The 21,022-nt window shown below is 42.8% G+C and overlaps 2 protein-coding genes across 2 annotated transcripts; one reads left to right on the forward strand and one right to left on the reverse strand.

The window, feature by feature from the left end:
- Window positions 1–153: 153 nt before the first annotated feature.
- LOC100846296 lies at window positions 154–970 on the reverse strand. The gene is made up of 2 exons (XM_003567136.4): window positions 806–970; window positions 154–714 (listed from the first exon to the last, which is right to left on the reverse strand). Exons 1-2 carry the CDS (start codon window positions 882–884, stop codon window positions 524–526), a joined length of 270 nt encoding a protein of 89 aa, XP_003567184.1. The 5' UTR covers window positions 885–970; the 3' UTR covers window positions 154–523.
- A 4,170-nt stretch (window positions 971–5,140) lies between these two features.
- LOC100836748 (probable kinetochore protein ndc80) lies at window positions 5,141–19,439 on the forward strand. Its single transcript, XM_024458724.1, is given in 7 exon segments — window positions 5,141–5,279; window positions 6,183–6,905; window positions 13,246–13,821; window positions 13,824–14,261; window positions 14,264–14,366; window positions 16,696–16,942; window positions 19,000–19,439. Coding segments are annotated over 7 exon segments (2,307 nt in total). The 3' UTR covers window positions 19,081–19,439.
- Window positions 19,440–21,022: the final 1,583 nt, after the last annotated feature.

A 21,022-nucleotide genomic window follows, 5' to 3' on the forward strand; every position in this document is an offset into this window, starting at 1 on the left:
GAACCCGTGGGATTTCGATAGTGAAATTGGGACCATGCTCTTTATTTTTTTTTAAATCTGTGTCATGATAGATCTAAACTTAATTCTTAGCCGACTCACTCCGTGTAAAAAAAAATCATACAAAAATCATTGGACGTCACACATTCTCGCGAATTAAAGCAGAAAATTAAAATTACAACTGTTTTGACTTTACTCATTTGATATGATACTCACCAGGCGATCGATCGATGGCAGATGCGAGACATGCTTCTGATTATTCCCCAGCTATACAAGGACGACTTTTTGTTTCGCAGGGACAGACGACGACTAGTTAGATTTACTGGCCATCGTTAACCAAAGATGCATCTGCTTTGCCAGTTTACAAATTGAATTAAGTTCACTTTCTATATACTCCATCGTCCCATATTAAGTGCCCAAATACAGCATGTATGAAGACGTATTTTAATATATATACAATTTAATATTTAGATAAATTTGAGTCACTTCAAGCGTGTGGACGATGACGGATCATCTGACACGAATCTTAATGCGGGTTCCTGGGATCGTGACGGCCGTTGGCCCCTGACCCCGGGTAGTCCTCCGTCTGCAGGTCCACCCTCCTCGCCACCATCATCATCTCCTCCTCGTCGCCGCCCAGCAGCGGTGCTTCTCCCGCGAGAACGACGGCGTCCGCACCGTCCCTTGGCAGCAGCATCCTGCGGCTGGCGCCGGCCGCTGCAAGGACGAGAAAACGCAAGGGAAAAGATGATGAGGAGCGTGGCCTCGATCCGGCGAGCCGAAGAGCTGGGTCTCAAGCCGTACAAACCGTGAGCGAGGAAGACGCAGGAGAGCAAGGCCAGCAGCAGCATCACCAGCGGGACCGGGCAGCACGCCTTTCCAGACATATCGATCGATCTTCGATCACCGTCGATCGATGATTTAATTAAGCATTGGTAATTTGGTATACGTTGTGCTCAGTTTGTGACAGAAGGTTCGCCAATCGCCATTATATAGGAGTACGTGGTGTCAACAAGCAAGTGCCGAGAGGCGAGGGGTCACATCAAGCGAGAGGTCAAACGAGCACACTTAATTGGACACTAGCTAGCTTAGCTTACCTAGTAGCTGTTTATATGGAGTATATGGGTTTCCTTTTCTTGAACAGTACAAACCGGGAATGAGCGGCCACGCATGCACGCGCGTACGCACCGCTGCACTGCACTGCCCGAATTGTGCGTGCATGCTCTGTCTGGCATCCACTACCAATAGAGATATATCTCGATCCATCCACCGGCGCCCCTGCTGCGAGTGCGCAAATATCGGCCATTTTTTCAACTCGATCGATATATCGTGTGGGCAGGGCAGGCCGGTGGCCAGAGCTGAAAGCCTGAAAACTTGTTTCAGTGATCTGAGTTTTAGCACGACGTGTATGTATCTAAGTTAGCTCGTTTCAAAAAACAAAAGTATCTACGTTAGGGGAATTACCTAGCTTGCCTACCTGACCAGAAAACTATAGTACTACGCATACATGCAATTAATTGCTATCTGGCAAGAGAGATCGACTTCTTGGAAAAATACCAAACATGTTCATACATGTTGGACCATTTAGTCAACTTGCATGAGTGTGAGTGGTTTTTTTTTAGGTAATGAGAATACTATTTATGATCGGATCGATCGGGACTATATATATGATGTACAGATAAAATCATGCGTCCTGGTGACGTATTGAAAAGTGCTGCCGTATCATCACTTCATCAGTGTCTCATTGAAAAGTGGTGCCGTGTCATCACTTCATCAGTGTCTCATCGATCGTTCGCCAGTACCTAATTTCTTTCGTCTATGGAAGGCGTTCATATTCGGTACGTTCACCAGAATTCCTCTCAATCCCTACAACCGCCGGCCACTAACAACAACTTCTCGATCTACTCATTGCTACTTCTTCCTTTCATTGAGAGACTGACAGTCCGTTTGGCACCCATCATTTGAGGTTAGAATCGTGGAATTCATTTTGAATACTAAAAACTAACTTGTTTGGTTGCGGAATTGGCTACATGAATTTAATTTGCAATTCCATGAAATCACACTATAACTAAACGCAATTCCTCTCTAAAAGATATAATTTCTCTAGAATTGTCTCTCACTCTACAAATCCATGTGTAGACAAATATGATTTTTTAACCCAAAATTCAAATTCAAACAAAATAAATCCTATCAAAAATTAGATTTTATTTCATTTCTACAAAATAAAATGAAAGGATGGATGCCAACGAGCTGTGAGATCAATTGGTAGTTAAACGTGTAGATAGAGGCAACACGTGTAGATAGAGGCAATATTAATTATTTGAGTCGTCCAACCACACGTAGTCGGCATGCACGCAACAAGTACGGACGGACGTACATGTACGTGTAAGTAATCTAGAGAAATCGAAGAGCGAAAAACTCTGATCACGTACTTAATTACTTGCATGATATCTCTCACCAACTAAATTATCCTCTTGGACTTTGCACATGCATGCACGCAAAGAAGATCGACCAACATGCATAGTAATTCAAGTGTCAGCTAGACCCACCAATATATGTATTACAGCTAGCTGGTCAGGAACAACAGGTGAGACACATCCTTTTCTTTGCTAGCTAGTCACTTTCCATCGATGGTGGATGCGCTGATCACTCGCACAGGGCTGCCAAAGGGCCGGACCACACATACATGTACTACTGTCCCGTTTCATAATTATTGTTGAAATATTACATGTATTTAAACGTTTTTTAAAATAGATACATCCATTTTGGGACAAATTTGAGACAAGAATTATGGAACGGAGGGAGTACTAGATTGGACTGCATGTGAAGGACAATTCTCATCCATCCTAAGAGCATTTCTAACGGATCCATTATATCGCCAGATCGTGAGGAGGCTCCTCGGCCCAACCCCATGGTGCCAGAATGGGCGGATGACGGTGGATTTTGGGGGATTTGACGTCGGCGGCAGTTGATATATTGGGTGATTTAGCGACGGTGATGGCTGTGGAATATGAGGAAGGCGATCCATAAAAAAAAACCTGTGTGGTATATATCGTGCGGGAAGACGGATTTAGGATTTTTCATAAACTTTTTTATGGGCTGGATAGTTTTAACACATCTACTTCTTTTGATCCATATTAATTGTCTCAAATTTGCCCAAATATATAGACGTATCTATGCCTAAGAAGCGTCTAGATACATGTAACATTTCGATGACTAATATGGATCGGAGGGAGTATTCAATCTTTACGCCCAAATTCGTAAAGTTTACGGGCCAAACTGACATACGATTTTTTTTCTTTTTTTAGAGGAACATACGGGATTTGCTTTTCTTTTAGGGGATACGGGATTTGCTTTTTTTTAGAATACCTGTTAACCTTATTCAAACTACAGGTACAATGCATTGGATCATGGATCCCAGAAATTGCAAGGTAATTCTTATAATTAAGAATTATAATGGAATCTCTTAAAAACATCTTCTCCGTGGTATTATTCTTGGCAAAATGAAATACTGCCAAGGTTTCAACATGAATACTACAATCAGACTGGAGCGGCATCTTAGCGACTCGTATTCCTGTACGAATTTGACTACCTTCAAAGGTTTCAAAAAACCCTTGAGTCGCTCATCCAAAAAGATGAGAAGCCGTGAACGTTGAATGTACTTGGGCCCGGGATGATCCCCTAAACGTACAGGTCGTCGAACCGCAAGATCTTCACCAGAACGCCAGAGAAGAATTAAAAAAAATACAAAAGATAAAACCAAGAAAAGCACTACGACACACTAACAAAAATTCAATAGATACGTATAAACGAATCTGCGAGTACACAAACCCAAAATCTGTAAGATCGGGTACACTGAACAAACTCTCTGGCTCCAGGCAATGCCCGTTGTGGCATCCCCACAGTAGATGAAGAACTATACATTTATTTGAGATGGCATCACAAACTCCGCCATAGTGTTGCCGAGCAAAACCAATCAATTGATATGAACGAACACTCCTAGATACTCTTACGAGGAATCAAGGTTCACCTCACCTCCCAGCGCCAAGGCGGCGGCCAGAGACGAGGGAAACAGACAATCACGACCGCGGCTGCTAGGGTTTTCTTCACGTCAGGAACATACGGACACGGCATTTGCTAGAAAATGCTCTAGATTTTTTCTAGCAGAACACCCCTCTTTTGAAGAGAACACAATCCATGAACCTGAGATGGCCTTTGGACCTCCAAGACAGGGCCATCTTATCGCCGCCCACATAAAAGCCTACCGTATTTTCCATTTTGATTGATTCTCTAAAATCCACTTGTCCCGAAATCAGATCGAGAACCCTCACTTCTCAAATCGCCAAACCCCAACTCCGATACTGAAAATGCGGCCCGGCGGCATCGGCGACGATGCGGGCCGCCACCCGAAGTCCTCCCTGGCACCCTCCGCCGCGGTTGACCGCACCCCGATGATGGACCAGTGTCAGGCTTCTGTTCCAAATCTATCTGAAACTACCTGAAGGTGTCCGTTTGCGAAGCGGTATCAGGGGAGAAAACGTAATTCAAGAAGGCGTCTTCAGTTAAAGGAGCGCATGAGAAGATCTGGACCATCCGTAAGAGAATCAACGGAGGAAACGCGTTTCAGTACTTACTACTGTTGTTAACATTCCAGTTAAACTTCATCTCTCTCTGAAACTGTAATTCAGTTCAGTAACTTTGCCGCTGGGAGTATATATAACCCGCGAGCGTCGTGAATGAAGCTAAGAAGAAAAACCCTATTTCAATTGCCTTACTTTTCTGCATTTACATTCAGTTCATCTACTTTCCTTAGAACCCTAGTTACCAAACCCTAGCCAAATTCCCCAAATTCCGCCAGTATCCGCCGATTTCACTTCAGGAATCGCGCTGGTGCTGACAAGGGTATCAGAGCCTCATCGGTTCTACCACTCGATTTACTTGCAGAAGGGTTCGTCGACCATCTTGGTTCTTGCGGTAAAACCCCCTTTTGTGTAGCGAATTCGAGAGTTGGAGGCGATTTGCTCATAATTTTTTCGGGAAGGTTGTGCTTGCACCGTAAAATCCCTTCCTGACTGAGTTGGCTGCGGTGAATCGTGCAGAGATGTCGATCCGTACTCGATCCCAGGAACTTCTGGCGGAGGCGATGGCGGCGGAGCAAAGCCAGAGAGAAGCGGAGGCAGCTCGTGCGGCGGAGGATGCTATCAGAGATCGTCTCCCCCACGAAGTTCTGAACATTCAGGACCAACTGCAACATCAACAGGGATCCGTTGATTCCCTGCAAGGTGAGATGACCAAATTGACAGAGTTAGTGACTCATATCAGTGTAGCGTTGGGTGCTCGTGCAGGATTTCCTAGCAGTTCCCCTCTGGAGCAAGGCACTGGATCTCAACTCACTAGTCTGAATACTCTCCCACACCCAAATCCTCAGCTTTCACCTATTGTGGAAGGCAACACACCTCTCAGTTCTGCTCTGTCAGTTAGTTCAGTACAAGGAGGCATCTTTTTCTCTCAGCCAATACTATCTTCTACCGTTCCACCAGTCACTATACCTATCACCCCTCGACCACCATCACAACCAATCTTCAATACCCCACCTTTCATAACCCAACCACAATTTGGCACGGTACATCCCAATCTGCTGTCTCAACCTCACTATTCACCAAATGGAACTCTCATTGCTCCTCTCACACCACCCAACTCCATTTCTACATCCCATTTTCCACACCATCGACCCTTATTCCTAGCCACACCACAACCTTCACACAACCCATACATACCACCTCCACGTAACACTCAGCCTTACTACCAAGCCCATCAGACTTTCACCAATCCTATAAACACCTATCAGCCTTACCATACTGAACCACACCACTTCAACACAAATCATGAACCCTTCCTGAGACCTCCCACCTTGGAAATTCCCTTGTATTCTGGAGAGAACACAATTGAATGGATACAGCAATGTGACAAAGTGTTTGAGTTGGTAGGCATCCACATGGAACAGAGAGTCAAATGGGCTACTGCTCATATCAAGGGAAGAGCTCAAACCTGGTTAGCTGGTACAAACATTAATCTCAACCTACTGACCTGGCACCAACTCTGTTCCTTGCTATGTGAAAGATTCCCAGAAGCAACACCTTATGACTCAATGGATCAATTCTAGCACCTGAGACAAATCACTTCAGTTGACAGTTATATTGATCAGTTTGAAACATGGATGCAGCTGATGAGGAAGGACAATCCTTATTTACCTAAGAATTTCTTTGTTCTCAGATTTATCAGTGGGCTCAAGGATCACATCAAGCACATGATCAAATGCTATAAACCTATCACCTTGATTGTTACTTATGCTTTTGCTCGCCAGCTTGAATTGGCTTATCTATCTACCATCAAGAAAACTGCAGCTCCTACTACAACTTCAAAACCACCTGCACAGGCTGCAGGAGGGCAAGTTGTCAGACCTGCTGCTCCAAGAGACAACAGACAAAGGGGAGGAAATGATAGGCCCATAGAGCCCAGGAAATGTTGGTATTGCCCTGAAATTTGGGTACCAGGACATAGATGCAAAGGAATGCAATGTGCAGTTAATGCCATTCAAATGCAAGATGATTATGAAAGTGAAGACGAAACAAAGGTGCATAACATGGTGGAAGCCCCTAATCCTAAACTTCCTGAAGCAGAACAAGTGCAGGAAGAAGTGGAAGCTGTTCTCCATATTTCAGCCAAAGCTATAAATGGAATTGCTAGTGACGGCACCTTTTCCTTGCTGTTACATATTAATGGGCAAAAGGCTGTAGCACTTGTTGACAGTGGTAGTACAAACACCTTCATGGACTATAGTTTTGCTATCAAGAGGAATCTTCTTTTTGTTCTTGCTGTAGCAAGAAAAGTGAAAGTAGCAGGTGGAGGTGAGCTTACATCCTCAGCAATCTTACCTAAGTGCACCTATAACATTCAAGGAAGACAGTTCACCAATGATTTCAGACTCTTAGCTCTGAAAGGGTATGATATTATCCTAGGAGTGAACTAGATGAAGCTCTATAGCCCCATTACTATGGATTTTGATCTGAGGCAATTTATCATTCATGTCCAAGGACAGAAAGTGGTTCTCATTGATCATACAGCACCACAGAATGATTATCTCATTTCACCTAAAAGCTGCTAGAAAATTTTGGGAAAAGGAGCTTTAGGATTTTGCATTCAGTTGCAAACAGTGCCTAAAGAGCTGGAACCTCAACAATTCATTGATACATTACCGACTCCTATAGCTACTGTACTCCACAAGTACATGGATGTGTTCCTTCCTCCTACAAGACTACCTCCTGCCAGATCTTGTGATCATACAATTCCCATGTTACCTAGATCTACACCTCCTAACATCAGGCCATACAGAATGCCCCACAAACAGAAGAATACTGTGGAAGAACTTATACAAAAAATGCTCCATACTACTGAGATAAGACCCAGTACAAGCCCATTTTCCTCTCCTGCAATCCTTGTGAGGAAGAAAGACAAATCTTGGAGGTTGTGTGTGGATTACAGACAACTTAACAACTTGACTATCAAGAACAAGTATCCTATTCCTGTGATTGAAGATCTTCTTGATGAACTTCAAGGGACCACAGTATTCTCTAAACTAGATCTGAGGTCTGGTTACCATCAAATTAGGATGCATCCAGAAGATATTCCCAAAACTGCTTTTAGTACTCATGTGGGACATTATGAGTATCTTGTCATGCCATTTGGTTTAACCAATGCACCTGCTACCTTTCAGTCACTCATGAACACCATTTTCAAGAAACTGCTCAGAAAGTCTGTCTTGGTTTTCTTTGATGATATCTTGGTATACAGTCCTCATATGCAAACTAATATGCAACACCTTAGTCATGTGCTGACAACCTTGAGACACCACAATCTTTCAGTTAAGCTTTCCAAGTGTGAATTTGCACAGCCTCAAGTGGAATATCTTGGACACATCATCTCAGGGCAGGGAGTGGCTACTGATCCATCCAAAATATCAGATATTCAAGGATGGCAGAGTCCTAAAATAGTTACTCAATTGAGGAGTTTTCTTGGAATGACAGGATATTATAGGAGATTTATCAGAGGATACAGCTCCATTTGCAAACCCTTAACAGACATGCTCAAGAAAAATGCCTTCAAGTGGGGTCCTGAACAGGAGACAGCTTTCTCTAATCTGAAACAGATTATGACCACCACTCCCCTGTTAGCACTCCCAAATTTTACTAAGCCATTTACCTTGGAAACTGACGCTTGTGCAGCTGGGTTGGGAGCAGTCCTTATGCAAGACAATCGTCCAATTGCTTATTATAGTACTTCATTTGGACCAATGGCAGCTAGCAAGTCAGTTTATGAAAAATAAGCTATTGATATATTACAAGCTCTGAAGAAATGGAGACACTACTTACCTGGTAGTAAACTCATTATAAAAACTGATCAAAGGAGCTTAAAGTACATGACCAGTCAACGCCTACTAGAGGGTGTCCAGCACAAACTGATGCTCAAACTGCTTGAATTTGATTATGATATCCAATACAACAGAGGCCAAGATAACAAGGTTGCTGATGCACTTTCCAGAAAGGATTCATTGTTACAAACATCTGATCAGTGTAATGCAACATCTGAAGCTATTCCCAGCTGGATTACTGATATTGAAGTCAGTTATGCACATGATCCTAAGTGTTGCAAGCTATTACAACAGCTTAGTGTACAAGCTGACAGTAAACCTAACTATACTTTACAAGCTGGGATACTTCATTACAAGGGCCGAATCTATGTGGGAGAAGCTACTGAATTGAGAAGCAAAATTCTTCAATCTTTTCATGCTTCAGTATTTGGGGGGCCATTCTGGCAGAAGAGTAACATATCATAGAGTCAAGAAACTGTTTTACTGGCCCAACTTGAAACAGCAGGTGGAACAGTTCATCTCCACTTGTTGTAATATCACAAATTTTCAATTTCGGATGTTCACGCCTTTTCATTTCTCATGCATATCACCTTGATCATATCTTAAAATTTTGGTGTTTCATTAGGATGCTTTATTGAAATTGTTTAAATTGGTGTTTTGGAATGTGTTAGTTTGGTAGAATTTGATTTGAGAATTTTCTAGAATTTAAAAATGCATTCTAGGATTTTATTTGAATTTATTTAAAACATAAAGGCATTAAAACTATTTTTATTATTTTATTTTTGAGTGGGAATAAGTTCCTGGACTCTAGATGAAATATATTATTTTACAGAATTTTTGGGAAATTTTCTGAAGCCATTTGATATTTTAAATGATTTAAATGGATTTTCGGGTGAATTATAGATCCTAAAAAGTATTTTATACTCTTTTTCTTCTATTCTTTTCCTTTTTCTCTAAAAGTACGCTTTCCCCATGGGAAAGCGTATTCTTAGTGAAATGCGCTTTCACTTAAAACCCTGAAGGGGTTTCTTCTAATCCTAACCGTCCATCTCTGATCCAACGGCCCCCATTCTTTCTCCCTTCTCTCTCCCTTTTCTCTCACTGACACGTGGACCCCACCTGTCATCTCTCTCCTCCGGCCAAACTCCAATCGCCGCCCGCGCCCACGCCTCCACCCCGCGCGGCAACCGCCAGCCACTTCGCCCACGCGCCCCGCCCGATCCAACGACCCCCTCTGCCGCCTATAAAATGCTCCCGAACCCCTCTCTCGCACGCCCTCGCCCGCGCCCTCTCCCTCTCCCTGCGCCCAATCCGCCGCCGCCCAACTCTAGCGAGCAATCGCTGGAGAACCGCCGCCCATTTCGCGAAGCCGCTGCCGCATTCTCAATCCCCGCGCCGCCGCGGAGCTCGGATGCCCCCGCATAGAAGCCGGAGCACGCCAGAGAGACCCCGACACTGACGACCGAAGCCGACGTCGCTGGAGCTGCGACGCGCCGCCGCTGGAGACCACCCCGGAGCAAGCCGCCGACGCCATTCTTCTTCCCGCAAAGCCGTGAACCTCGCCCACCCTTTCTTCTTCTTCCCCGAGCCTTTCTTCACCGATTCCGTTCTTCTCCAGTGAGAGTTGTTGGGGTATGAACTTGTTCAACTTCTCTGTAGCTTATGTTCTTTGGTTAGCTTCCTTTAGGCGTCGATCTTAGCAATTCCCTGATCATTATGTGCTCTGGGTTTCACCATTGTGTAGAGTGTATGTTTCTCTATATTTATTATGTAGATAGTAGCCGTAGATCGTTCATCTTGATCACTGCATCGTCGTTGCAAAACTGTATTCATAGCAGACTCTCTGCCGCGGCAGGAAGTTGTAGCACCATTCTTACCGAGTAGACTAGTTCACAGTAGTTCTTCTTGTTGTCCGTAGCATCATTTTAGTTGACTCTTGCGGTAGTTAGAACCTTAGGTACACTCCTACACAGTAGTTACCTAGTTGGGCCATTTCAAATTCATCTTCACTAGTGGCACGACAGCAGTTCGTATCCTGTATTGTTCTGTTTTAGAGTGGCCACATTCATCTGTTCATAGCTATTGGGTCATATCTCCAAAGTTTGTGAAACCAGTGTCAATTGGAAGATTAGATGATATTCTTGGATCCTCATGTTTAGTTGTCTGTCATTAGGATAGTTTAGCACCAGTAGTTTATCAGTAGAAGTTGATATCCTTTATCTGTCAGAATCTGACTAGCCACCTTTGCAAGCCAGTAACTTTTGATCTGTAGATCCAATTGACCTGAAACCCGTTGCGTTAGTTAGTACAATCTTAGTACTGTACTGTAGCATACGTTTCATGCCATGTTCTGTACTTTAGCACCTTTTAGCTTTCAACCTTAGTTGCAACCTGTTAACAGTAGCAGATTACTGAATTTCAGACTTAGCCACTCTAGGCTTGGCTTTAGGTTTTAGAACCTTGATAGTTGGTACTATAGTATTATTTGTATGAAGTTGAGGTTCTGTTATTGAATGCTTGTAATACATTCTTTTATTCGAAGTTCATTGGAGTTATATTTGGATTTGGAGCTATGCATTAATTTTGTTTCATTCTTCGCGTTAGATTATTCGGATTCTGATTGCGACGAGTGCCTGGGAGTTGACGACCGCAACCACTTTTCTGATCCAGGCAAGTTACACTTATTAATCATGTAGTACCTATATTTTTGCTTATGCTATTTTGTTTACAATGTCATAGGGATGCATGTTAGAGTTATTTCTTTATGAAGTATTTATCACATGCGTTTTCAACATGTTTAGCGATTCCTAGTAGATTGCTTATAGGATTTTATTGCCATGCCACCAAATACGATAGGTTATGTATTTACATTTTTCCAAAGCATGCTATACTATTATAACGGGACGGGACCCAAACTATGTTGAAAAGTATTAAGTGCTCTTTATGAGCGAGTATGTTTTTGGAAAAATGTTTTCAAAATAAAACCAAAATGTTTTATCTGGACGGAGTGGTATGATGGAGGCCAGTTGGCTGTCGGCGAGTGTTGTAACCCCGTAACGGGTACACGCTCAGGAGAAGGTGGGGACCGCCGTCCAGAAATCCAAGAGTTCAAATCTTCTCTTGTACCCAAAGGCTTCTTGTGCAACCACTTGCTATTATGGACTCTGGCTTGGTCGACTAACTAGCGGGACACCCTTACCTGGGTATCGCCATCCAGAGAGGGGTCAATGTGCTCATATGGGGCGGGCGGTGCCAGAATTAGGTATCAGGGGGCTTCTAGTGAAAGATTTCGTCACAATCTTTACCTGTTGCGCACGCTTGTCGTCAGGCAACACTTTGGACTGATTGTGTCAAGTGGGTAAAGTGTACAAACCTCTCGAGAGTGTCAATCTAATCGATTAGCCATGCCCCTGGTTACGGACGACTTTGAGTCATTAAGTCAGTAGAAGTGGAGATCTTCAAGTTTTGTTTTCGAAAACCCCAAAACTGTTTTGACTCGATGGAAGATTCCACAGGATGAGACAGGGAAAAGGAATGCTATGTGAGTGTCAATTGACCCAGAGTGCATAGCTAGGTCTTGGAGTGAACATCCACAGAATAACCATACTATTGATCAAACCCTGTTTTATGAAAACTCCAGGATTAGAGATTTTCAAAGGAAAGTACTATGAGTAATTCAAAACCCCAAAAGCAGCATTTTGCAAAAACAACCCTAGTAGCCAAACTAGGAAATCCTTAATCATTTCCATGCATTCCTCCTAACCACGCAGGTGTGACTTGCAAGTACATTCAATGTACTGACCTGCACCTATCATGTGCAGAGAGTGACACTTAAGAAGAAGACACAGGGTCGCGAGTCTACACTCAATTTGCCTGTGGCGTTGATGGGACTCCCTCTTTATCAGTTTGTTTTATTTGGACTTCCGCTTGGCTTGTATTAAGTACTCTGGATTTGTATTTCGAACCGATGTAATAGACATGTGTATGTTATTTCATCAATGGAACTGTGTGTGCTAGCATTTGATCCAGGGGCTAGCACAGATTACACAGAGGTCTGGACCCTTACGAGTCTGGGTCACCACACTTGTCCAGTTTGCCAACTCAACAAGGGAGAACATATCGCCTCACCTATGCTCTTGCACCCTCTCCCTATTCCTGAAACAAATTGGTCTCAAGTATCAATGGATTTTATTGAAGGGCTACCTAAATCTCAGACAAGGATGTCATCCTAGTTGTGGTGGATAGGAGGACCAAATATGCTCATTGTCTCCCCCTAGCTCACCCATTCACGGCTCAACAAGTAGCTGCCACATACATGGACAATGTCTTTAAATTGCATGGTCTCCCACAATCTATTGTCTCTCATCGTGACAGAATCTTCACTAGCTCCTTCTGGTAAGATATGTTCAAATCACTCAAGGTCACATTAAACCTAAGCTCTGCTTATCATCCATAGAGTGATGGACAAACTGAGCATGTCAATCAGTGGCTGGAGAATTATTTGAGAATCATGGCTTTCCAACAACCCAAGAAATTGTGTCAGTGTTTAGCTGCAGCTGAATGGTGGTACAACACCTCCTATCACACAGCAATCAAAATGTCACCATTTGAAGCACTATATGGTTACCATCCCCCTCAAGTTGCTGAGTTGACAATTTCATGCAATATCACCGAAGAAGCAAAGATCAGTCTCACTGAAATGTCACCATTTGAAGCACTATAGGGTTACTATCCCCTCAAATTGCTGAGTTGGCAATTCCATGCAATATGATGCAAGAGCTGAAGCACAACTTGGAACGAGCTCAAGCTCGGATGAAAAGTTTTGCTGATTCAAACCGTACCGAGTGCCATTATCCGCCGATTTCACTTCAGGAATCGCGCTGGTGCTGACAACCAGCCCCTCTACCCCCGGAACCTCGACCACACCTTCTCCCGCCGCGACTCCGACGCCTTCAGCATCTGCAGCAGCCGCCCTTCCTCCATCGGCACGGCTCCCGCCCATGCCGCCCCCATCACCAACCTCTCCGACCGAAGCTCCCAGGCCGCCGCCCTGCGCGTCGTCAACGCCTACCTCGCCCCCAACATCCACCTCCGCGCGCCTCTCCCCGCCGCTCGCGACATCCTTGCCGCCTTCCGCCACTTCCTCGAGCGCCTCCAGTACCCCGTCCAGACCTCCTTGGAGGAAGACCTCCTCATCCTCCTTCGCCTCCTCGCCTGCCCCTACAAGCTCACCCGTTCCGCCCTCAAGGCTCCCGGGACCCCGCACTCCTGGCCGCCCCTCCTATCCGTCCTCTACTGGCTCACCCTTCTCTGTCGCGTCGCTGACAACCTCGACGCATCCTCTTCCCCATCCGCCGCGACCTCCAATGACCTCATGCCCTACATCACGGAGAGCTATTTCTCACAGCCGACGATGATGCCGTCGCCTCTCTCGACGAGGAGTACATGTCGAAGGCCAGTGTCCAAACCGATGCGTTCGCTGTGGCCGTTCAGGCACTGGAGAAGGAGGTTGAGGATCTGGAAGCGAAGCGGAGTAAGCAAACCTCAGAGCCTTCACGTCGGAAGGCGCTGGAGGAGAAGAAGGAAGCATTCACTGCGGATGTTCAGAAGTTTGATGCGGTGGTGAAGAGCTGGTCCACCAAGATCAAAGAGAAGGAAGAGTCGTTGGTGGTCTTGGAGAAGGAGCTGGAGGCGAAGGTGATGAATGGCCAGCACATGTTGGCTGACAATGAGGAGCTGGTGAAAAAGGTGGAGGCGCAGGTGGTAAATGTAAGGGATGCCGATAGGATGACTAGGGAGATGCAAGCAGTTGAGCATGATATTTCCAAACTGGAAAATGTGAATGCGCGCTGGAGAAGGGATGGGAGCTTGCAGCTGCGTTGGTCACCAAGCTTGAGGATATCGAGGGGCTTGCTGAGCAGTGCAACCAGGCCCTCAAAAAGTATGTATTCTTCATGGTTCTATGAATTGTTTCCATGTTCATTATTCTTGAACCATTGACTTGGTTATTGTTTGAGGAGTACCTGGGAACCGATGCTAACCAAGTAACCATAACGCTCTTATTTGATCTGTCAAAAGATATATAGAGATGTCCCTATCTTCTATTCTAATACTGACAGGATGCTATGATTACCACCTCTCAATATGTTTGTATTTCCTAACCTCCATAATTCAAATTCTAGTAGTTTGCAATTTTAAAACTGTTTCTCGAGGGTTTCATATCCATAGGAATGGCTAGTTTTTATGTTGGCTCGCCAAGCCTATCACAACCCTCCTTTATCCGGGCTTGGGACCGGTATGCCTATAAAGACACATGCCTATACAGACAATTGGCGGAGTTTTAAAACTGTTTTGGGAGAATCAATTTCTTTTGTTGCACTGCAGTTTCGCAATGTCAAAAAATTTATTTTCATAATCATTTTGCTTTGTTTAGGAGTTTTGTCACTGCAGTTTACAATCAGTTGTGCTTTAGCTTGCCATGATACTCTCTTGACTCTGCAATTATTCATATATATCCTTTAGGTTACCTTTCTTGCCTACTTGATATTTGTCATTCTTAACTTATATTATTGCATTTCTCGTCAACTGTTAGACTACACTTTGTAATGTGCTCAATATATATATGTTAAGGGAAGGCCTGATTCTTATGGACTATAATTGAGATGCTGAGGTTCAATTAAGTGGACTTGTCTGTTCATCACCAATAGTTGTTCTGTCAGTTGCCTGTTGTTGAGGTCTGCACGTACACAGACTATTGTTTGATGCAATGAATAACAACGTGCATAAGGCAGTCCGCTACTAGTTTACATTGTACTGAATAGAGATGGTTCTAATGTTACAAATCAGAAAGCTCAGGAAAATGTAGGACACAACATGTTTTTGTCCATGATTTGCTTTGTCTTCCATTTTCCATGTGTTCTTCCTGTAGTTTAGTTAACTGTCTGTAATTGCTTTACCCTCAGTGCCTTACAAGTGACAATCCCTTTATTTACCTTTTGCTGTTAAACTTAGAATCAGCAATGGGTAGACCACATTAAGAATCCTGTAAATTTCCTGAATTAAGCAAGAAGAAAGATTTAGACTGCTATTTGGTGGGGTAAGATTATAAAGCGACTGATTAATCAAGAGAAAAGAAGAGAAGATCTAGATCCCTTATCTCGTTGTGACTTAGATTGTAATACTGCAGACCAAATATAGATAGTACAGGTGTATAATTGTATGGATATTACTGCGGTTATGTAAAAAGAACAAATACACCTATATATTCCATTGGCATTAGGGCTATATTTATTTATTTATTTTGAAGTGGGCTAAAGATTACGCAGATAATAATTTTATTACAATATCACATAATTAGCTCTGGCACGCAGGAAGGAGCACAAGTGCACAACCATGCGTAATCCCACTATTCTGCTCTCTTCAACAAAGCTGCACTAAGGAATGTGCAACCTCATTTTCCTCCCTCTGAATCTTTTGAACTTTGATGTCAGGCAAAAGAGATATGGCTGCTGAAATACCTTTACAAATCCCCCTGTAACTTGAACAACCTTCAGCTCCAGAAAGAATGGCTTGGACAGGTTCCACGTAGCACCAACCTAATTCCTTCTAAACAAGCTAGCAATTTAGTCTCAGTTGCATGTGAGCATCCTTGCATCTGATTCCAAGCAGCAAGAACAGGTCGTTCATCACTATCTCTGATGATAGCCTCAAACAAGTTTTAACAGACAAAGGTTCAAAGCTAGCTTCAACATTAATTTTACACCAATCTACTGTAAAAGACACCAACTGAAAGAGGGCTCACAACCTGCCACTGGTTACTGTAACCAAGTTAATGTTCGGCTGCCAGAGTCGCTTCCCTTTGATGTTGATCTGGCCATATTGCAAATAATCCACATAGCTGACAAAAGGTTGCACTGAATCTGCAATAGCAGCATAGCATCTCCGTTGCATGTAGTTTCTAGCTGGAAAATCTTGAGGGAAGTTCTGCTACTTTAGTCTTGGTGATTAAGAATATATAAAAAACAAGGGGAGTAATTTTTTTATTAAAAAAACCTGACAGGTTCTAAGTAAAATAAAGGTGTTGTTGTATGCTGTCCCTTAATTGTGTCCTGATGCTAAATTTGTTAGCGGCACCGCTGAACAAAATTAAGATTAACATCTAAAAAAGAAGACCATTTTATCCTGTTTTTTTCGTTCATTGACTTCTTTTACCTCAATTTACATGTTGAGCTTCTGACCTTATTGTCAAACACTGATGTGCCATTTTGCAGGTTGAAACTCGGTACCGATTTCAAATACATGCTAAATGCAAAAGGATCTTCCCCATCTGAAATCCTTGGTACCACCTACAAAACTGTCCTAAAGGCTGCGCTCAGTGCTCTTGCTAATGAGACTAAAAGGATATTTGCCTCAAAACATGATGAGTCAAATGATCTGCAAAAGCATTTGCAAGGAAATGCTAAAATCATAGAGGAGAAAAGGAACCATGTGTCTGTTCTAGAGGCTAAAACTAATGAGGTCAGTCCATCTTATACTAAATGTCACAACATAAAAATAAACAAAAACTTAAAGTCCGTTTTTCCCTTTGTATGTTCATGTTAACTAATTAACTCATACATATATCTTTTGGCAAAACTTATTGACAATTCTGGCCAAATGTAGGTTCTAATACCGTGAGTTGATAAATTTAGCCATTAATCTAAAAATGTCATGAATTTGGTACTCACTACAATATAGAAAATAGGTGGTGTATTATTTATGTACTATGCATAATACAAACAGTACTCCCCATAATACTTCTTTTTAGGGAAAGACTCAAGTTACCTGTGGCAAACGGTTTACTTCTTTTATATTCCCTTCGCTCAACAATATTTGTTGTTTTGGGATTTGCTTTTGACATGGTCTCCATCTTGCAACTTTGGACTATTGGTTTCCATATGAATATGTTAGTAAAAGGTTATAAGATTATCAAATATTTCCTTCACAAATCTAAAATATAATTATACTATTTTCACTCGACCAATGAACTATTTTTGCATATATTAATTGTCAAGTTATAAAGTGTTTATACTAGGATGACATCTATAGTGTATTGAAGGTAGTAATTGGTTACCATAGTCTATAGTCACACATGCTTGTTGACCTGCTTTTTAGTTTTTATGGTAGAACAGTGCTTGCATTGCTGGTATGTTGTTTGTTTTGTTTTCAATCTTCTGCGGGATTGCATTTACCAGAGAACAGTGTTCTGAAAGGCATCACCTAGGCACGGGCCATCATCCTGTTGCCTTTCTCGTGTAATTAGCATTTAGGCCTGTCTGGCTAGAGCCAGTGCCTTGGTGAACACTGAGCAGAACTTATGAATTATGTTCCTCTGTGACCTGTTACAAGTGGTATGCTAGGCATCTACACATTCTTGTTTGTGCTGCATAAAGTGGTTGAGATGCCTGGCTCATGATAAACTTACACAATTAGGCTCTGTTTTATTGTACGGCAGCATACTTGGTTGCAAAGCAAGGCTGCCCTTTTGTGGTTTTGCCTACTAACAATTAGGTCTCTAAAGGAGATAGATACTCAGATTAGAAAGGATGGTGCTCTGGATAAATGGGAAGGGTGATAGGCATGGAGGTATGGTTACATGCCAAAAATTCGTGCAAGAAGCACCACACATTTGGCTGTAAGCATCGTTGGGTGCTTACAGAATAACTACATCCATGAGGTTAGCCGGACGACAGAGCGTAGGGGATTGTGCAGTAGAACATAGGTTAGATTATGAACGAGGGAGGAGATTGACATACTGTTCTTATTGATTAACTTGATACTTTAATAGATTGATTAGTACATGCAGGCTCCCAGATATATAGGGAAATTACTTGACCCTCATGAAATTAAGGATATTATCTTTAAGCCTATCTGTAATATCCAGTTTAAATAATATGCTGTGTTTATTTGTCTACTACCTAATATAGCCACGTACATAGCATCCGCGTTCGGGATTAAAACAATTCTAATGCTCTCGTTGCTTCATTGATCTCTTATTATGTAGGAAATTGCTGTTTGTGTCCATTTTATTAATTATAGTGTGATGTGCTGCAATTAGACTTCAACTATGACAGTATGTCATGTGTTTAGAAGAAAAATAAGATTCTTGTTTTTTATGTAGTATCAATCAATTGATTGCATTCTGGTTGGCACTCTTTTGGGGGACTTAAACCTGGTTCATTTGTTGGTGATTACAAACATTTACCAACCTAGACAAATACTGGGGCTTGTATTTACCTATTACCACAGTTCTCAAATTTGCAGTCTAGAACACAAGCAGTTATTCACGGTTACCACAGTTCTCAAGTTTACAGTCTAGGACACAAGCAGTTATTCACGGTAACTATTTTGTTCCCTTTTGGTAATTGTCGCAAAAGAGCGAAAGTGATCTGGGTGGCTTTTGTTATTTTGTCAATCCCTTAAATCAGATTTATTTCTTGGTGATCACACACATTTACCAACCTAGGCAAGTGTTGGAGCTTGTATTTACCATACAACTCAGTTTATTTTATACTCCCTCCATCCAAACATACAAGGAAAATTTGAGAATTGAAGAAACCAAGGACAAATTCCTCCTGAGAAGGGTGCTGAAGTCTATGAGTTTTACTCCCAAGTAAATATCCCACTAGACCAACTGCAGCGCAACATTGATTAGAGGTGCAATCAAGAATCAGTTTGGCAACGAGTAACAAGGACATGGGGACGTGTGATGGGAGTTCAAAGATCAATCTGTCCTTATCTTTTTGGCTTTCTTAGATTAGGATTTGTCCTTGTATTTTTTGGATAGAGGGAGTGCTTGCCTGCAGCACAACCACAAATCACAATAATTACTTTGTACCCTTCTGTTAAATAGTTGTGAAAGAGTGAAGTGGAATATTGGGTGCTTTCATTAATTCCTTCGACCAGGTACTTTATTTGGTGATTACAAACATTTGACGTGCTGGGGCCTTTATTTACAATTAGAAGTCAAGCTATATTGGAATCTTCTGCATCATAATTACAATAATTAGTTTGTAGCCTTCTAATAGGTGCAAAAGAGTGAACTGTTTTTTATATATATATTTTCCTGTTTACATTTCAGTTTCTGTTCCCCAGGTTATTGCTCAATTGGATTCGCTGGATCATTTATGTTGCCGGTGCAAAATCATGCTCAATTTATGTGCCTTTCTCAATTCTAGCTACTCCGTATTTGTTTTGCCAGTGTGCTCTTCAGCTAGAAGATATGCAACTAATTGTTGTTTTGTCTGGGAGATTGCTGCCGTGCATGACGCCATCTGGGCTCACCCAACGAAACTAAGCTCATGCCCAAATTTCCCATGATCCAATGGATATGGGTAAAAGTGGGTAATGGATAATTTGGGGAGGGTAAATATGGGGATTTCATTCTACGGGTACGGGGAGGGCAACAGCCGGGTTAGGCCATACCCTCCCCAACGGCATGGAGCTGGTACAGGCCAGTTAGATGAGTTTACAAATTCGGTGTGTGTCTAAGAGAGGCGATCGGTCCAGGCTGGGCGACGTAGTGTGCATCGTATTGATCATTCCTGGTATCGTCATTTTGCGGAAACTGGAGAGCCAAGGAGTTGGCAGGAGCTTATGCAGGTGTGATTTCAGGCCAACATTTATTTTGTGCGTATGATGGTGGCTCTTGTTATGGCCGTGGTCCCCTTGTCAGCCGGGCAATCTTGAATCTTGATAGCCATGGGGAGGCTGCTGAGGTCGTTTGCGTCGGTGGATGCTCCAGACATGCCCAAGAGGAAGCAAGCTTTTCATTCTCCAGGGAGCCCAGCGCCTCAATTGTCCCTAACTCTCACCGCCACCGTCGAGTATGGCAAGCTCGTACCCGCTACCCTCCCCTGTCACCTCTTGCTCTGATAGGAGGCAGTGGCGGCGACAACCCCCCTCCCCCCGTCAACGTTATTAAGAACCTGCCACGTAAACGACCTCAGTAAGATCCAATTGAAGGGGCTGAAAACCCGAAATTGAGAGGTTAGGGTTCAATTTGGACGAGTTCTACGAGGAAGGGAGAGAAGTGAGAGTGATGGATATGACACATGGATCCAAAATGTAGTGAGAATAGTTGGAAAGTCTGGTGGGATTGTCCTTTCTCCCGGTGTGCCAAACAACGCGAAGGTTAAGATTGATTGGGATCAACAAAGTCAGGATCCTGATTTCAGGGATCAACAAATTAGGGTTTGATTCGGAGTTCTACAAGATCAAGGTTGAAAATAGATTTTTCTCATTTACTCCATCGTTTTCACAAAAGTTGGCGTATTTGGTTTCGTTAAAACAAAACTTTGATCGAGAGTTACTCTATCAACATGTAACTTATATGATACGAAACCCTGATTATTAGCAAGAACTTTTAAAGACGAATCTAGTGATATAAATTTCATGAATGAAAAACACACATTAATAGAGTTATCATTAGTCAAACCATTATCTTAACGAAATGAAATACGCCAACCTTAGTGAAAAGGAGGGAGTATTACATAAGCTTGCTACAGGTATGCTACTTCACCCTATGCAAAACCGAACTGAAAACCAAAAACCGGAAGA

This window comes from Brachypodium distachyon, chromosome 2, assembly GCF_000005505.3.
Source record: "Brachypodium distachyon strain Bd21 chromosome 2, Brachypodium_distachyon_v3.0, whole genome shotgun sequence".
In the NCBI taxonomy this organism is placed as follows: domain Eukaryota; kingdom Viridiplantae; phylum Streptophyta; class Magnoliopsida; order Poales; family Poaceae; genus Brachypodium; species Brachypodium distachyon.